The 20,548-nt window shown below is 39.1% G+C and overlaps 1 protein-coding gene across 3 annotated transcripts in view; it reads left to right on the top strand.

Moving 5' to 3' along the window:
* Positions 1-20,548, top strand: part of cacna1eb (calcium channel, voltage-dependent, R type, alpha 1E subunit b) — a 225,248-nt gene that overhangs the window by 106,055 nt on the left and 98,645 nt on the right. For all 3 annotated transcript variants that reach the window (XM_057334281.1, XM_057334282.1, XM_057334280.1), the window contains 4 exons: positions 4,481-4,550; positions 19,600-19,717; positions 19,901-19,968; positions 20,060-20,127. In XM_057334281.1, the coding sequence (XP_057190264.1) occupies positions 4,481-4,550; positions 19,600-19,717; positions 19,901-19,968; positions 20,060-20,127 (324 nt within the window). The remainder of the gene's footprint in view (positions 1-4,480; positions 4,551-19,599; positions 19,718-19,900; positions 19,969-20,059; positions 20,128-20,548) is intronic.

Genomic DNA, 20,548 nt, shown 5'->3' with positions numbered 1-20,548 from the left:
TGTCTTATAAATTGTTAAAGGAGTAGTTCACCTTCAAAATGAAAATTCTGTCATCATTTACACGCCCTCTTGTCATTTCAAAACCTGTGTGACTTTCTTTCTTCTGCAGAACACAAAAGAAGATATTTTGAAACTCTTTGGTAACTGCAGGTTTAAGAATGCTGCCCCTTTAAAGCTGCAGTCCGGAAGTTTGGCCTCTTTGTTGCCATCTCAGTTTGAAACAAAATTGCGTCTGTTACACGTCTGCTAATGATCTGGAAAACATCTTCTGTATAAAAGAGATGTATTGCAGATGAGCAAACTATGTATAGCAGATGTCTTGCAGATGGACAAATTTCACCCAGTTTCACAGACAAGGCTTAGCTTAAGCCAGGACTATGCCTTAGTTGAATTAGGATATTTAAGTCGCTTTTATAAAAATGCCTCAGTAAAAAACATTACTGGTGTGCATGTTGAGACAAAGCAATGGCAATGGTATATTTTAAGGTATGTCAGTGCACGTTATTTTCAGTTAAGACAACTCAAACTTTCATTTTAGTAGGGACTAGTCTTAAACCTTGTCTCTGAAACCGGGCAGTAGTGTGCAATCAGGTTATATATATATAAAACATGTCATCTGAACACATACAATATTTGAGGCTTTTTTATGACTTAAAGAAACAAAGAAATTACAAAATACATCACAATAGTGACGTCTTACCTGTTAATGCAATCTTTTCAGATGTAGGAGCTAACTACAGTGATTCCCCAGATGATTGCTTCTTAACACAGCCATCTAGATGATGATGATTCTAAGGGGCTGTGTCCACCGAGGCGCATTTACACGGCTGAAAACGGCAGGAGCTCGGCTGAAAACGCCCGCTGCAGGCGCAGCGTTCTGCCCAAAGTTGAGCATTTTTCAACTCTGGGCGCCCAGTCGAACGCCGGCGCTGATCGTGGGAAAAACGCATAGCACCAGCGCTGAGCGGAAAAAAAACGTCAACTGATGGCTTTTTTTAAAAGCGCGGCGTTACCGTTGAAAACAATTGAAAAAACACGCCGGTCGCAGGCGTAAACGCCTCGGTGGACACACGGCTTAAGCTACTTTTATAAGAATGAACAAAACTCTGTCACGCAGTGCCGCTGCAGCACCATCCAAACACACATGATAAATTAGCCGGTTCCTTCTCCTTTGTGTTTACGGACGTGATGTAATTACACAAAGAGGATCTCCCCCAAATTCAAATTTCCTGCATGGGCCGACCCGACAGCGCAAATTATAAATCATTATTATAAGCTTACCATTATGAATCAAGGTAAGATAAGACAATAGTTTTGAACACTGATCTGTCTGTGTATTTACTCAATAATTGATTTCGAATCATTTTTACCCCAAAATTATCACGGATTGTAGCTTTAAAGCTGCCGCTCGATGCGGATCTGACACGTTTCCCATTTTCACAACTCTATACGTTCATTTAAGACATTCTTTAAAGGTATGGAATTTAGTGACATCTAACGGTGAGCTCTCGAATTGCAACCAACAGCTCACTTTACTGCTCCCCTCCCTTTCGAAGCACTACAGTGGCTGACACAGTACTAAGATGTCGTCACGTTTTTCGCTTCTTGGCCGAAGGAGAAAACGTATTTAAAAAGCGTGTTCTGTAGAGCAGTTTGTCCATTTCTGTCAATAGATCCTCCAAAAAATTCTACATTGGACCTTTAACTTGTAAAAGTCTGTGCTTACAAAGACACTCGACAAAATGGGCTTTATGGCATAATACTGTGTGTTTTTTTTTTCATTCAAGAACTATAAAATGCATGTGCGCTGTCTGTGGAAGTTCCCTTTCTGTCTGTCCTAGACATTAGGGGTTTGTCCTTTGGAACCCAACAGCCTCTGTTCTTTGTTGAAAAGGCCTATGAGAATTGGCTAATTAATTTTGCATACCATGCTGGATATCCTGGTATAAAAGGAAGTTGGTATGCTTCATTTATTCAGACTTGTTCTTCGGAACCGTCACCTCTAATTCTTCTACTGTAGACCATATCTTACAAAGCTTCTCCCTACTTGATCTACTCCACAATCAGCAGTGTTTCGCCTCATTTCCGTTCTGCAGTGGCCGTGCATCCCCTGGGCACTTTGTCAGGTTTAGTCACAATTGCTCCAAGAGCAATTTCCATTCTGAGCTCTTACAGTGTGGCGGACAGTTTTTTAATGTCTGTTCGCCCTGCGACCCCTTTATCTTTTCTTCAGATGGATACGAATGGTGTATGGAGTGCTTGGGTTTCGAGCATGCCCAGAAATCATTTGTGGATGGGTTATGCACTCATGCATGCCCATGCATACTTTTCAAACGTGGGTGGCTTGCTTTATGGGGGCGATGCAGGGGCAGCTACGGGAGATAATCCACCAGCCCACCACCATGCCCAGAAAGATCTAGGCTGGATGATTGGTTTCTCACGGCGCATTTTTGCCTGCAAACCGCTGTCACCTGGAGGAACCGACCAAGGTTTCTCAACAAAGCCTCTAAGTTATCCACGTCTTTGATGGCGCACAGTGCTGCTGGACAGGCCTTTTCCACCCTACATGCTATGGCGATCCTTCAACTACATCAAGCTATGGCTTTGAAGGAAATGCACAAGGGTGGTTCTGATCCATGGCGAAGGAAAAAACTATATGCAGCTAAAGATTCACAGTCAGGGAAACTAAGGAAATGGCGCAAGCCCTGGTGACGACAATGTCCATATTGGTGGTCCAGGAGCATCACTAGTGGCTCAACCTTGTGGAGGTGAAGGACTCAGAGAAAATGCGTTTTCTCGACACTCCCATCTCCCAAGGTGAGTTGTTTGGTGACTCCGTTATGGACTTTGCACAGCAGTTTTCAACAATGAAGACACATCTTGCCTGAACGAGATAACATCTACAGACCGCAGAGGGCATGTTCTCAGCCTGCTTCTCACCAAACACGGCCTTCTGCGGCGGCTCTCCACCTTCTCTGCAACATCAGCCAAAAGGAGCATGGCAGAGAAGACCTGCGCACAGGAGGTCACACCCACCTGCCCATCAGAGCACCCTGACAAACCCTCTGAAGGCTTCGAGCTGCTCATGGAGAGAAACGCACTGTCGGACATCAGGGAACAAGGTGAGTGTTTTTATTCCCTCTCACCTCACCAAGCTCACCTACAGGGGTCCTGGTACCAACATTGTCAACGAAAGAGCAGTTATCCTTCCCCCTGAGGCAACCACTGCACATTTATTCGGACCGCACAGAGAGCTTTAGATGCTCAGAACAGCTTTTTGTCTGCTTTGGGGGACATCAGAAGGGAAAGGCTCCAAACTCTCGCATTGGATTATGGATGACATTGTTCTGACATTTTCCGTGAATACTTGACAAGGTAAATATTGACTTCTCAAAAAAAAAACTAACTAACCCTTTCTCTCAACAGGTATTGTTCCTGCTTTGTGAAAACAAGTAACTTTGTATAAGCAATTGTCTCCTTATGACAAATCAAAATTATTTGTACAAAATTTTCTGCTAAATGCTAAAAGCAACAGTTTCAATATGCTCTTAAATGGTTTAAAATGATTTGCATGAATAAGAGTGTGCTAGTACAATGTAACACTATCCAAAGGCAGACAGAAAAATGGATGCTGCGGTAACTGTATTAAATATTTTTTAACATGTTATTCTGAAAAGAATGAATCGCATGCGTTAACACGTGATTGTTGACAGCCCATACTCCATTACTCGTGAAATGGGTCACTATTCAATGCAATTCGCCAAGCTGGGAAGAGCCAGGACATCTTTCAAAATGACTCAAATTGTGTTAGGCTGAAGAAAGAAAGTTACACACACCTAGGATGGCATGAGGGTAAATATATCATGAATTGAAAATGATCAATCAGCGGTCTGAGTAGTGCCGCATGAAGTTGAACAAGCCCAATGACTTTGAAGGCAGAGTTTAAAGCATGAAGGCAGCTCCACGAGATGAATTCAGACAGGCTTCATAGGTAGTGTAACATAATTTTTATTTAAATTATACATCGAGACAGCTTTGGCAATAGCCATCAACATACTGAAAAACTACTATTTTTTGCTAGAAATGCAATCAAATGTTATTGAAAGTGAACATTAAACTTAAATTTGTTCTAAATTGTGCTCTAACCGGTTTCTCAGCAGCCATTTTATTTTTTCATGCTCAACCAATCACCTTCCTCGTGCAAACACACACGAGTCTAGTCCTTTTGGTACCAGACTACTGTGCTAGGTACCCCAACAAAAGGGTCCTAAAAAAGTAGTACAACAGTGCGGTTTGCTTTTTTGGTACCATTTACAACTTCTGACAATGGAAATGTAAATAATTGCATACCATACTTTACTGTACTGGTGGAAACGAGACATAAAATGTATGTTCTGTAAAATGCTTTTTTTACGGTGCAGTGAAATTCAAATAGATCTGTAGCAAAAGTAATTGCCACTGCTTTTTTTCTTCTCCACAGGTTCATCTTTGAAGACTTTACTCCTGCAAATTTTGACACCTTTCCAGCCTCCATCATGACTGTCTTTCAGGTTTGGAACTCTAGATCTTTTGAATCACTAAAACGTCTGCATTACTTCAATAGTCTTTTATGCTGTAAACATTTGGAAACACCTTTAAAACAACCAATTGTTAAAAATAAGTTTTGTCCACTGATGCTGGAGAACTGTGCCCACACACCTGAGAAAGGGGAAGGGTGAGAAAGTAATTTGTCAGCTGGGCAGGGACCAGCAGTTACTCTAGGTAACAAAGAAAGCATCTTTATACAAATGAAAAACGCCTCCATCCAACCTAAAATTGCTTTTAAAATCTGCCCAACAAAAAAATTTATAACGTACAATTCAACTATACAATCTCTCACCATTTACTTATCTCTCGTCTCTCTGATGTGAGTATTTCTGGGACAGCTCTTTCCTGTTTCTCTTCTTATCTCCATGACAGACAATTTTACATCTCAGTGCAGAATTCTAGATCTCCCACTGCCCCCCTGAAGCAAGGAGTCCCCAAGGATCTGTGATTGGGCCACTGTTATTTATCATATATATATATATATATATATATATATATATATTACCACTGGGTCAGATTTTACAACGCCATGGCCTTAGCTATCATTTTTATGCTGACGACATTCAGATCTACACAACTTGTAGGCCATCTTTTGACCACCAAATTGACAAGATTTCTGACTGCGTGGAAGAAATAAAAGTATGGCTCAACTCTAATTCTCAATATGGACAAGACAGAGATAATTATTATTGGTCCCCTGTCACTTACTTCCAAAATTCCTTCCGACTGTGCCTGTAACTGTCAGGAATCACGTAGAGAGAACCCAATTGCAGGCAGCAGCGGTGAAGAGGTTAACAAAGAGGATTTACTGAACATAAAAGACCCACAATGGGGTTTAAACAAGAAAACAGGATAACATGATAAGCAGACAGGACGTAGACTAACTAACACTAGACTAAACAACACTTGACATAAACTAAACTAAACACTTACTAGACTTAACTTGACTTGACTTGATTTGGATAATCCACAGTGAAATATGAATCGTAATCCAGCGCGAACAAGAATACATGCACAGAAGCACAGACGTACAAGCACAACAGGCAAGCACAACGAACGAGCACAAGACAATAGACACGAGGGCTTCTTAAAGGGAACCAAATCAAGAAGGGACAGGTGCGTGGCATGAAATCATTAACAATTACTAATGAGGAAACGAGAAGGTGGGAACCGAGACGAGACCGGAGAGAGAGTAAGGAACGCCAAAAGGGTCAAAATGTCTCTCTCCACATTAAACAAGGGATCCTGCCATGACTCTGCCACAAGATCAAGAAAGACATGGCAAGATGAGGCAGAATCATGACAGAACCCCCGCCTTAAGGAGCAACATCCTGACGCTCCTCAAGGTGACTTACAGAACCAGACAGACTGAGACAGTGACAGGAACCAGCAAAACATAGTGAACAAGATCAGGGGCAGACAGGCAAACATAACATTGGGGTTGGGTTGGCATAATAAAAATAACAAAACAGGGGGGGGGAGTGGGAACCACAAAGTCCATGGGTGGAAGTCCACATGGGTTGGGACAAGGGGGAACAGTCTTAGTCCGTGGGGGCGCTTGAGAGCGCGGAGTCCCGGGGGACTTGGTAGGGGAAGTCCTGGGGGGAACTGCTGGCCGTATGGCCGGACTGGACAAGGTCTGTGAGACCGGCTGTAAGGCCGGCGGTACAATGCTGGGGACCGGCTGGAAGGCCGGCTGGACACTGCTGGGGACCGGCTGGAAGGCCGGCTGGGGACCGGCTGAGTCACCGGCTGGGAGGCCGGCCGAGTCGCCGGCTGGTTGGCTGAGTCACGAGCTGCTGGACCGGACTGGATACCGGCTGGACTGGCGGCTGAATCGCCGGCTGGAAGGCCGACTGAGTCTCCGGCAGGGACGCCGGCTGAGTCACCGGCTGGAAGGCCGGCTGAGTCGCCGGCCCGTGAAAAGGGGTACCTGAGACCTGCGTTGAAGAGCACCGCCACCTCCTCTTCCCCGAAGACCACCTCCTCTGCGGCGTCCAGGAACCTGTCTACATAGTCCCAAAAGTCTCCGTTCCCCTGGCGAACACCGCAGAGGAGCCGAAACTGAGGCTTTTAGGCATCCTTATAATTAGGTTAAAAAAGTCACGCAATGACAAGAAATTATATTGATCATGCAACCAAATACAGATTAAAACTCAAGTAACGAGTAGTAGAAAATACAGGTATTTACTGTATGTTAAAAGTGAAAGTAAAAAATCGTCAGAAACATAAATAGTGAAGTGAAGTACTGATACCAGAAAAATCTTCTTAATTACAGTAACGAAGTATGGTCAATTTTGTCAATAATGTTAATGGTAGTTCAGTTGTAAGGTCCGGTTACGAGCGTGACTCTAAAACAGGTAGTAGTATTGGCTCCTTTGTTCTTAAGTACATGTCAAAGCCCATACTACTTTACTTTTACTTGAGTAAAAAGTACAGTAGCTGCTTGCGCAGAGCAAACAACATAATCAAGGACTTCCTACCATCAAAAATGAGATGCAGGGCCATCCGGACTAGAACCACCAGGTTCAGAAAGAAAGAAAGGGTTCAGAAACGACGAGAAATATTTCACAATGAATCACTTTAATAACAAATACCAGGAGATAAACAGGAACCAAGCACAATCACAACGACAAATGTAAAACAACAGTGTGACAAAACAGAAGACAAAGACAATGAACAAAGGAACAGGATGAGTATAACTAGAGTCCAGTTGATGAGGCTGATGGCGAACAGGTGAGGGTGATTACGGACGTAGGACAGGAAAGGAAATGTGGAGAATCATGGGAACTGAAGTCCGTGGGGAAAACTCGAGACACATGCAGGGGAAAACACCAAGGATTTAGTCAAAACCAACAAGTAATATAATGAGTGTGTTTACAAGATTCACTCTTAACTTAAAACAACACACTTAAACACTAAAAGTCTGTAACAAACATTAAGTCCAGGACTTCCGGGCGGTAAGATAAATAATAATAATAAAAATATGTTTATTTTTATAGCGCCTTTCAAGAACCCAAGGTCACTTTACAAAGTAATACAAGCAATTGGCAGACATAATACACCAAACAATCAGAGGGAACAATCATACAAACAAGTGTTGACAACAAGAAACTACAGTTAATTAACAATAAAAGGTCTCGCAATCATATGGTGAAAGTTGATGAAAGGGGAAGCATAGAGTTAGAAGAGTTATTTAGAGAACAGAGTAAATAGATGAGTTTTAAGTTGAGACTTAAAGGTCTGGAGAGAGGAGGCAGCACGAACATTATGGGGCAGCTTATTCCATAGCTTAGGGCCTATAATACAGAAGGCTCTGCCACCCACCGTAGAGAGTTTATACTTGGGCACAACAAGCAAGTTATCATTGCTAGATCTGAGAGTCCGTGCAGGAACATATGGTGACACTAACTCAACTAGATATTGAGGTGCTAGGCCATTATGGGCCTTATAAACTAAAACTAAGAGTTTGAACTGAATACGTTTGGGCACAGGAAGCCAGTGAAGTTGGTGAAGGATGGGAGTGATATGCGCAGATTTTTTATTAAATGTAAGAACTCGAGCAGCAGAGTTTTGCACCATTTTGAGACGATTAATAACTTTGGCAGGTAAGCCGCTATATAAGGTTTTACAGTAGTCCAATCTCGAGGTTATAAAAGCATGGATAATAGTTTCTGTATCTGCTAAATTAAGTGTTGGACGTATACGAACAATATTTCGCAGTTGATAAAAGCATGATTTAACTTTCTGACCAATGTGTGAATCAAAGCATAATGCAGAGTCAAACAACACTCCCAAATTTCGCACAGTTGTTGAGGGCCTAATCTGGACACCTTCGATATCTATGAAGAAGTCATGCTGGGAGGAGCTCTGTGATTTAGGGCCAACCAGCAGGATTTCGGTTTTGTCTGCATTTAGTTGTAGAAAGTTATCTGACATCCAGGTTTTAAGTTCTTGAAGACAGAAAACAATAGAAGGGGGTGGGCAAACTGAGCTTGGTTGAACTGTAAAATAGATTTGAATATCATCAGCGTAACTATGAAAATTGAGACCATGACGTCTGATGATCTGACCCAATGGCAACACATAAATGAGAAATAAAAGAGGACCAAGTACGGAACCTTGGGGTACACCACGGGAAATAGTGACAGTGCAAGATCGATTCTTATCTATCCTAACAAATTGCTGTCTATCCGATAGATAAGATGTTAGCCACTGAAGAACAACACCATTGATACCTATAGCAGATAGTCGAGAAAGAAGTACAGAGTGGCAAACAGTATCAAAAGCTGCACTCAGATCAAGGAGAACCAGGATACTGCGGGCACCTGAATCAGAAACCTTAAGGAGATCATTAACCACTTTTAAAAGTGCTGTTTCTGTACTGTAAGATGAAAAGGTAGTCATATGCTGTTTATGCTCTCACATTATTTTATTTTTCTTACTCTAAAGCCATATTCACACGGGATTAGTATTACCTGGGGACCTCTAGTCATTTGTAATAATTGCAGAGGTTGTCTGATCTTAATCCCTTGCGAATTGGCCATGTCTGTAATTTGTAAAGTAAAAATTCCCCCGCAAATTACCTACCATATTTTGACGAACACCGAGGTCCTGTGATATTATTAGTCCCGTGCGACCCGGCATCTCTGTGATTTGTCGGGCTCATATATCATTTTTCAAGGTTTTATACACCGGTTGCGAATAATGGAGGCTGTGTTGAAGTGTTTTGATATCATTTCGGGTGCTGGGTCATATCCATACTAGGGATGTGCGAGACTAATCGACTAGTCGTTTAAACGGTAAGGTCCTACTAGTCGACATTGAAAACACCAGTCGATTACGTGAGAAAATTACACAAAATGTTATAATTTAAATGACTTCCATTTTAATGTTTTGTTTAAAAAAACGTTTAAATCACTTACTAAAACAATATGTTTGATAAAATAATTATTAATAGTCTTTAAAAGTGTATCAGGAACGAAATGTTTTAATTTTAGGTCAGATCTAGCATGCGTTTCCATTGTGCCAATTGCAGCATGCTCAGAAATGACCACTTGAAAGTTGTGGGGCTGTTTTGAAGGAGCAAAACGGGTAGGTTTTACGCAAACTATATCATATCAAAGTGGCAAAACAATAATTTCACTGAGCCATGCGTAACCATACTGTATCATTTTCTTTTTGGCGCGATGCGGAAAATGCAGACGGAAGCGCGGAATGCAGGCACAAAACGAAAAAGTAGATAATAATCTAAAGCTACACACAGTTATGTTAACAATTACTTAAAAATAATTATCAATATTTTCATATTTAAAATGCATGATAGACAGATTGACTTTATTTGATGGCAGAATGAGCTGTAAATGCGGTGAATGCATCTTGAGCACACTCAATAAAACTGAGATGAGAATGTCTCAGCTTCTAGATTCACAGAACTTTGAAATTTCTTTGATTATAATGTTTATCACAAAAAAGTACTTGAATAAACATGATCGCTTAGCACTGTTATGTGTGTGCCCATGCAGAGTTTGCGCAGATTCCTCAGACGGAGTTATTGTTCACAAACATTGTGCCAACTTTCATCCGAGCATAACGCTTGCATTTCATCAACAAGAACATGTAAAATAATATTAACATCACATGCGGACTCAAGTGTTTAGCCTTTGTATTTTCTATATATTAGCTAATTTATGTAGTATGCTTTATTACCGGCTTTTTCATTCACTCTGCGCGAGATCAAATGTGTTCTGTACTTTTTGTCCATTGCTTTCTATTCGCTTTTTTTGTTTACACACGTTGCTCTTCTTTATAAATAATAAAAACATGATATAATGTAGGCTATCTTGTTGATATGCTATAGGCCTACACTAATTATAACTTGTAGGCTAGTTAAATTGCGACATAATTAAAAAGCAATCTTTTTTCAATCAACATCATTTAAATAAACAAATAATGAAACATTCGTTTTTAAGCTTTAATTAATTGTTGTTAAATATTTTAAGTTTCATGACTTCAGTGTAGTAGACACACTTTTACTAAAATTTTATATAAAAGTTCAATTAAATTATAGTAATCAAATTAAAGTCCGAAAAAACAGACTTGAAGGAGAAAATAAAATGGATTTTGAATAGGCTACATATTTTAAGCCCAGGCACAGACCAGCCAAAGCAAACAAATGCTCATGGCGTCAATTCTTGCAGCCGCTAAAACGATCCAGTCAGGGTTGGCTCATATGCAAATGCAGAAATATTAATGATCATAACGTTAAGGAAGTGGAACACATATGACTGTTTTAGCTACATTAAATATTGGATATGAACAGTTTGATTAATAGCCTACTTTCTTTAGTCTTTAAAATGTATCACACGAGGTCCCCAGATAATACTAATCCCATGCGAATAGGGCTTAAAATATGTTTAAGAACACTTTGATACTTTTGGTGTAAGTGAAGTAATAATATAAGCACAATTATTTTAAATTCGTTCACTTTAGTGTAGGCATTTCATTAAATATTCCACTCGCATTAATGGGATTAAGCACTCCAATTACATCTAAAAATTAAACAAAAAGTATAGATATATTTCTAATGGATGTGCTGCTTTCCACTTGTTTTCTTTCTAACAAATTTTAATGTTTGATTGTAATCATAATGCAAAATTTGGTACTTATCTAAACAAAAGTATCTAAATGTTGACAAAAAGTTGATTTTTTTTATATTGTCTAAATGTACATTCAAATCCACAAATCCAAAGTCATATCTGAACAAGTAGGGAATTCACAAACTACTCTATAAAGAGCTATACTGGAACGTAGTGGTTATTCCATTACACCAGAGGTGGGGAACCTTGATCCTGGAGGGCCACTGTCCTGCAGAGTTTAGCTCCAACCAGCTCACACACACACCTGTCGTGAAGTTTCTAGTAATCCTGAAGACTTTAATGAGCTGGTTCAGGTGTGTTTGATTAGGTTGGAGATAAACACTGCAGGACAGTGGCCCTCCAGGATCAAGGTTCCCCACCCCTGCATTACACGTTCTTGCTTTTTTACAACCAGAAGGCTCTAATCAATTTTTTTCTAAAAATGGATTTTAATAGCCTAGTCTCAGTTTTAACCTAAATAATGCATTTATTGAAAATTACAAAAATATATATATGACAAAGTCGTTTATTGTTTTCAGTGGGTAAAATTTGGTAATAATTATTACATAAATATTATTTAGTACCATCAAATTCTCAAAAAATGAACAGACAGGACGTTGCCTTTTACGTCGTTTGGGTTGCTTTGTTGAGCGAAGTTGCACTGGGAACATCATATTTCACACACTTTAAACATTTTATTTTATTTTAGGATTAGTCAAACGAACCGTTCGGTTTGTAATGCGTTCCGAACCGAAAGCCTCGTACCGAACGATTCATTACGAATATGCGTATCGTTACAGCCCTATGACTGTCATATCATGACATTCCCACGTGTTATGTATGGAAGCACATGGCCATTGTTTGTTATGATGGCCATGTGTTCTCCTGTCGTGTCTTGACCCCGCCCCCTCGTTTCCTTGTCTAGCTTCCGGCCTGTAGTTATCCCTTTCACCTGCCTAGTGTAATTATCCCTTGTTAGTTCCCTTGTGTTTGCTGTCCTGTGCTATAATGTTTTGTTTGATTGTTTTGCTTAGTCTTGACCATACTTACCTCGTGTCCTGATTCAAGTACTCCTAGTCTTGTCTATGTTCCTGAAAAGTGTCAAGTTTAGTTCATCCTGTTTTCTCTTGGTTTTGCCCCCTCTTGGGAAGTCTTTGTTTTCAAGTTCATCTTTGTTCAGTTCTCGTTTTACCCAATCGTGGTTCTTTTGTTTTGTTAAATAAAGTTTGAGTTTTATACTCAAACTTGAGTTTAATATTATACAGACTATAAATTCCTCTATGTAATAATAAATAAAATAAGCAGAATGTTACATTTTAAAGTTATATTAATAAATATGAAAACTTTAAATTCTAAAGCTGATGTCAGCAGCCGCCCCGGTCAGGCAAACAGTGCAAAACAGTTTGCAAACGGTGGCAAGAAGCCCAAAACTCCAATGGAGAAAAAAAAACTTGGGAGAACCCAAGACCAACTAGGGCAAAAACTGCAGCATCTCTACAAGCTCGACAGCACTTGCACAACTAGGCTAAATAAAAATCTAGGCTAAATCTCTCTCCACTGGCTACCGGTTGAAGCCCGTATCAGATTCAAGTCACTAATGCTTGCCTATAGGACTATCACTGGATCTGCACTGACATACTTTCACACCCTCCTACACTGCGTTCAGCAAACCATCGGCGTCTTGTATTGCCTTCTCAAAAGGGCAGTAAATCGCTTTCCCGCTCATTCTCCTTCACAACTCCTTCCTGGTGGAACATTTTTCCTAACTCGGTCCGGTCAACCACATCTCTCAAAGAACTACTTAAAACCCATCTCTTCTATGAATACTTGACAGACAAATGAAAAAGAAAAAAACTACCCTCTCTCTTTCTCTCAACAGGTGGTGGTGTAGCTTTTGTTGAAACTAGTAACTTTGTATTAGCACCTATTGTATTATTGCTCCTGTATGACATATCGCTTATTGCTCCCTGAACTCTCTGTAAGTCGCTTTGGATAAAAGCGTCTGCTAAATGACTAAATGTAAATTTAAATAAAAAAATAAATAAACATAGTAATACGGTAGAGAATAGGTTTAATATTATCTGGGCATGGACTGCATCCTGCTCGCTCTGGTAGCCTCAGAACAATGAGAAAAGAGTAGAGTACTGTTCTACACTCTTTGATGCAACAAGTACATCAGTTGTTGTTGGAAGTGTTCCTGGTTCCGGGTGATCTAACTAATGCAGCCTAAACCCTCAGATGATTTGTATTATGGAAGTGTAGTGTATGCAAGATTAAAAAGATGCGTCTTTAGTCTAGATTTAAACTGACAGAGTGTGTCTGCCTCCCGGACAGTGCAGGGAAGACTATTCCAAAGATTAGGCACTAGATAGGAAGAGGATCTACCACCTGCACTTGATTTTGAAATTCTAGATATTACCAACTGACAGGACGCCTGAGAGCGTAATACACGTGAAGGACTGTAATACAAGAGGAGTTCACTCAAGTACTGAGAAGCTAAACCATGTAGGGCTTTATAGGTAATCAGTAAGATTTTAAAGTTAATGCGTTGTTAAATAGGTAACCACTGCAATGTTGACAGAACCGGGCTAATATGCTCATACTTTTTAGTTTGTGTAAGAACTCGAGCTGCTGCGTTTTGAACTAGCTGGAGTTTTTGTAAGCCTGCAGGGCAACCACATAATAGTGCGTTACAATAATCTAGTCTTGGCGTCATGAATGCATGAATTAGCTTCTCTGCATCTGATAGTGACAGCAGATGACGTAGTTTAGATATATTCTTAAGATATGGAACGTTGGAAAACGATATGGAAAAACGCAGTTTTACAGGTGTTGGTGACATGGCTCTCAAATGACAGATTGCTATCGAATAGAATGCCAAGATTCTTAGCTGACGACGAGGGTTTCATGGAACATCCATCAATAGATAGGCAGTATTCTTGGTTGTTACGTATGGTGGTTTTCGGTCCAATAAGTAACACTTCTGTTTTGTCCGAGTTCAGTAAAAAAAGTTGTTATTAATCCAGTTTTTTATATTGACTGTACATTTTATTATTCTGTTGAACTGTTGTGTTTCGTGACGCATCGAGGAAATATAAAGTTGCGTATCATCAGCATAGCAGTGAAAGCAAACTTTTTTATATCTCCTAGAGGTAGTTTGTATAGTGCAAAGATCAGAGGTCCTAAAACTGAACCCTGTGGTACACCTCAATGTGGACACATCATTGTTTATTGGTGCAAATTGAAAACGGTCATATAAGTCAGATTTAAACCGTTTCAAAGCTATTCCATTTATGCTGGCATAATTTTCAAGTCTATGTAGGAGTGTGGTGTGGTCAATGGTGTCGAATGTAGCACTAACGTCTAGCAGCTTCAATTACGAGATACAACCATGGTCAGATGCCAAAAGCAGATCATTTGTAACTCTGATCAAAGTAGTCTCTGAACTGCGATGTGCTCTAAATCCAGACTGGAATTCTTCATTGATGTCTTTCCTTTGGAGGAAGGAACATAATTGAGTTGGAATTACTTTTTCAAGTATTTTCAAGAAATAAAAGTAGATTCAAAATAGGTCTGTAGTTAACTAGTTCTCTAGGGTCAAGTTTTTTTTTACAAGGGGCCTTATAACAGCCACTTTATATGCTTTAGGCACATGTCCTAATGTCAGAGATGAGTTAATAATACTAAGAAGAGGATCTATAATTTCTGGGAGCATCTCTTTCAGTAGATTTGTAGGTATAGGGTCTAGCATGCATGTTGTTGATTTAGATGATCTAATGATTTTAGACAGTTCATCATGATCTACGGTATAAAATAATTGCAATTGCTGATTGTTTGATCCGCTAGTGTAGCCTCTGGTTGCAGAGTTATAATATTTTTCTCTTATATCATCACTTTTATTTGTGAAGTAGTTCATAAATTCATCACTGCTATGCTGATATCCAAAATCAGAATTTATTAATTTTTTGTTGATTTAGCCACTGTGTTAAATAAAAATCTAGGGTTGTGCTGGTTTTCTTCTATTAGTGATGAAAAGTAGGCGGATCTAGATGTTTTTAGGGCTCTCCTGTATTTTCGAATACTATCCTTCCATGCTTTACGAAATACCTCTAATTTGTTTTTCTTATAGCTGCGCTTCATTTTTCGGGCTACTTTCTTTAGAGCCTGAGTGTGTTCATTATACCACAGTGTTGGACTGCTATCTTTAATCTTCTTTAAGCGCAGAGGAGCGACTCTGTGTAGTGTTGTGGAGGAGATGGAGTTAAAATTTTCGGTGGTAATGTCAAGATCTTCTACGTTATTACTAATTGAGACAATACAGGCAGATTATCGAGAAACTGATCTTTGGTATTTTAGTGGAAGTTATTGTTCTCCAATATTTGTAAAAAGGAGTTTGATTTGCAGCGATAGGCAAGTGAAGCAAACACAATACCAGAAAATGATCTGAGATGTCTTCACTCTGCTGAAGAATTTTAACGTTGTGCACATTTACTGTAAGACAGTATTAAATCTAAAGTATGATTACGAAGGTGAGTGGGTCCTGACACATGTTGACTAATGCCCATGGAGTTAAGAGTGTCTTTGAAAGCCATTCCTAAGGCATCTGTATCATTATCTAAATGGATGTTAAAGTCACCAACGACAAGGAGTCTATCTGCGGCCAGTACTAGTTCTGATAAGAACCCACCAAATTCTTTAATGAAATCTGTAAAGTGCTGCGACACCTCCCCCTCTTCCCTTTAGAAGAGGCTCATGTTTATAATAATAATCTTGGGGGACAGATTCATTTAAAGCAATATAATCATCTGGTTTTAGCCATGTTTCTGTCAAACAGAGCATGTCTATTTTATGATCTGTTATCATATCGTTAACAAAAAGTGCTTTATTAGAGAGAGATCTAATATTTAGCAATCCAAGCCGCAACAGTTGATTATCTATATTTTGTTCGTGTTTAATTTTTTTAACATTTATTAAATTACTTTTAAGAGGTTTCCGCAATATTTTATGTTTGCTGGTCAGGGGGACAGACACAGTCTCTATTTTGTGATGTTTTGGAGACGGGAGTATCGCATGTTGTGGATTTTGTGTATTCTGCGACGTGAGACGGCAAGCAGACAGTTGGTTAAGCCATTCTGTATGCTCCCTGACCTGGGCCCCAGTGAGTCGAGTTTTAGCATTAAGACTATGTACCATATTTCTAGACAGGAGGGAAGCCCCAACCCAGGAGGGATGGAGACCATCTCGTTTCAACAGGTCAGGTCTGCCCTCAAAACTCTTCCAGTTATTTATAAAAACTATATCATTCTGCAGGCACCACCTAGACAACCAGCCATTTAGTGATGATAATCTGCTATAAATCTCATCACCACGATAAGCACGAAGGGGGCCAGAGAATATTACAGCAAGCACACACACCTCTTTAATATTATCTTTTGTGATCTCTGATTGCCGGAGTCGAACATCGTTTGTGTCGTCGTGGAAAATAGTTTTATTAAATTTACGATTACCTTTAGCCAGCACATTTAAATTTGATTTGATGTTCTAGCTCCCGGTTAACATTGGACTATGGTGGCTGGTGCCTTTATGTTAACGTTCCGTACAATAGAATCACCAATAACTATGGCACTTTCAGCAGGTTTCTCAGTCAGTGCGTCACTGAGTGGAGCAAACCTGTTTGAGACTGTGAGTGATGTTTTTACCTGGGACTACGTCATCTCACAGTCACAAAGTTTCCCTGCTGCGGGGGATCTTCAACCGGAACCGAACTGTGCGCGCTAACGTTACTTGCATCCAAAGTGTTTTCTATGGCCCTTACACTCTTACTATCCTCAGATAAAGATTGGATGCGAGACTCTAATTCTAAGATCTTCTCTGTCAGACTAACAATTTCCCTGTATTTATCGCATGTAAAACCCTCACCGCTGACAGAGAAGGCTAAGCTAAACATATGACATGAGGTGCAAGTAACAATAATAGGAGTAACGTTGACTAACCATGTTCCATACACTTTTTGCCTTTCACAGCACACCAGCGGCCCCTACTGAGTTGTTGAGAGCCAGACAAGCAAGTTTGTGTGATCATTCTCTGAGGGAATGTCTATTGTACAGTTTAAACTTTGATTGATGTCTCTTGGACCAATAGTTTTTAAGAAAAGTGGTTAAAAGTACCTCCTTCACATGTGTACGGAAGATAATAAGGGTTTACGTATTACGTTACGTTAGTATTCCGTACAGGCTTACAATAATGTTCCGTACAGAGTGCATAACTTGATTTCTGTCGGGACCACTGTCGTCAATTATTTAACGATAGCATATATTTAGTTTGGCGGAATGAAACTGTTCTGGCCAAACTCTCTGCCCGTCCATGCAGCCTTGCATGGACATAGCAGGAGCGCAGCGATACATGTCCCCCCACCTGGGGAACCAGAACAGTTCCTGATGCGAAACAGGATTAAATTAAAAGATCCGAAGATACAGGCAGATAAGGAGGAGATGGGGTTGGAGGTGGGTTTTAGGTGCAATAGGATTAAGCAGCTGATAAGGAGCAAAGAAATGCAACTTAAATAGGATGCAGTCTGGTGTGTGTTGTATGACTATTGGTTAACATTGATTAGCTGCACCTGATGTGATCAGCTGATGCAAGCTGAACTCACGTGACCTGCCAGAACTAACGCTACGCTTGATTTCAACTGCGAAAATTGACATTTAACTGATCAAATGTGAGCTATTTAGTTGTTAACTTCAAATGGTTGCTTATAAAATTGCCTATATCCACATAGTTTAGTAATTAACTGTTATATAACTTGAAAAGTTGGCAATAAAAACATCACAATCAATTGAGTTACAATTAATGTTTAATTTGGTAAAACATGACAATTTATGAATATAACATAAACATAAACACTGGATGCAGAATGATGGGCAAACGTGCTGCCTGTCTCAGCCTGTCTCGCCCAAAATTTACGTTTATTAAAATTATTAAACAAAAGCTTAAATATTTAACGATTTGTGATCACATATTATTCATTTTATAAAGACTGTAGCACTGCTAGAAGCATAAATTAAATAGAAATGCTAGTTTCTGCAGTTGCAAGTATAAGCTCGCCCACCGTCCATTTTCAAGCGCAGTCGACGCACTGAGCAAACCCACTGAAATATCAGGGAGGGTCTCTGTCTTGGTCGGGGTGAAAGAGGTAGAAATAAGGATGACATATATATATATATAGTATATGTTTATTCAGCTATCAGCTACCAGGTTGCTCGATGAATCATAGTATATACGCTTAAAAAGAGAAACAGGTAGCACACAAGACAAACTAGAAGGCAAGCTGATGTTCCAAAGTATAAACAGAAAGCAAGCTAATACGCTAATGCTATGCTAACGACGCTGAGTTAACTATCAAGTTTGGTTGGATTTTCAAGTAAATAACAAGGACCGGTTTGTGGTATCAGATAAATTAGCGATGACAGTGATAAGTAACAAATATAAAATACATTAATATTAAAATCAAGTGCAAGTGCAAGGATACATAACAAACCGCAGACAGCGAAGCAGACAGTGTCTGACATATTTTTTAAATAATCTTTAGTGACCACTGACTAGCAAAGCTATAAATGCAGAGATTAATAATAATTCTAGAATACCTGGTCTATTTTCACATTCCTTAACATGTTCTTCAGACTCTGACATGCCTGTTTGTACTGGAAACTTGGATTAAATTGTGCACACACAATGTTGTAAACAATCTACAAAAAAAGTAGTTTGTAATCTCATTACATTTTTTTTTTCATATTTTCTAACAGTGGCATTCAGGGTTGATAAATCCTTTAGGGATTATCAGCATAGTTGTGAAATATACTATATACATATCAATGTTGATGACTTTTGAAATACATCTTTTCTAAGACAAAAAGTGCCAGACCTTTTGTATGATTTTAAACATCATTTTGTTTAAATAAAAACAGGTTAAAAGCAGCATATGAGATTGGTGACATGCTATTTTTTTGTTTTAATAGTTTTGATTGATCTTATATACTGTATATTAAATATATTAAATAACTTCCAATAGAGTAATATTAAAGAATCAGTAGTTTTGGTTGGTGGTTACTATTGTGTTTACTATTTTAAATGATTGTTTGCTCCTTAACTAGTAATGTTTATATACATATATCTGTAATAACTGGAGACAGACAACAATAGCGGAGACACCCGGAAAACTCTTTACTTCAACTCCGCACATACACATCACAGCCAACATGGAACAGGACTTTCTTCAAGGAACACTACATACCTAGACTTGAAACATCTCTTAAAGAAAAACCATATCAAATCACTATAACAATATCTGTTGGATTTTTTCAAATTTCTTAATTAGATTCTTACCGGAGAAGACTGGAATGAGGTGATGTACAATGGGATACGCTCCCAAGGAGGAGTACAGTATGGAATGTGGTCATCAATCTACTTTATTGTTCTGACCTTGTTTGGGAACTGTATCCTTTTTTAGTGCCCTTTGTTTTAGATGATTTTGTGCAAATGGTTTATGTGCAAGATATATGTTGCTATACCATGTGTTTGGTTTTCTTTTTTTTTTTTACAGTTACTTTAGCTCATGTTCATATTCAATTGTGAAATCATCTATTCAAACAGTACATTCTTAACAGTGCTGTGAACAGACACATTGCTCAATGTATTTTTGGCTATCGCTGTGGATAATCTAGCTAATGCACAGGAACTAACTAAAGTAAGACATATTTCATAAATACATTATGAATTTTATGCTAGATCATTGGTAATGCTATAAAATGTATATTAACAGTGTGTTTTTGTGTTAGGAGGAGGAAGAAGAGGAGGAAGAGTTCTTTAATCAGCGTTATAAAAGCAGAGAGTTTGGTCTCTCTGAGTAAGTTTTTTGTCCTATATGGCTTATTTTAAGTACATGTGCCTCATTTGAAATGAATAAGCAGATCAGGAAGCTTTGAGAAACTCGTATTACAGTAACCTTTTTTTAATTATCAACCATAGAGACCATTTTGACTTGAGACGTGCTTTAAATATGCTTTTAAAACATTATGCCACTATGCTAGTACAATGCTAGTTTATAAACCCATCAAAACACATTGACGGAAGTTTCATATATGATTGTGCCATTTGTCTGTCGTGTCTTTTTATCAGTTGGTTCAGGTCAAATTTTAAAGGAAAGAACACAACGATTTAACTGAAATTAATAAGAGGTATATTTAAATTTTAATGATAGAGTTTTGTCCAACTTTTCAGGCTGTAGGGGAATGTGTTTTATTGAAGATTATATTTGTTTCAAGCTA

Source organism: Triplophysa rosa, linkage group LG5 (assembly GCF_024868665.1).
Source record: "Triplophysa rosa linkage group LG5, Trosa_1v2, whole genome shotgun sequence".
In the NCBI taxonomy this organism is placed as follows: domain Eukaryota; kingdom Metazoa; phylum Chordata; class Actinopteri; order Cypriniformes; family Nemacheilidae; genus Triplophysa; species Triplophysa rosa.
This window is presented reverse-complemented; position numbering and strand designations above follow the sequence as displayed.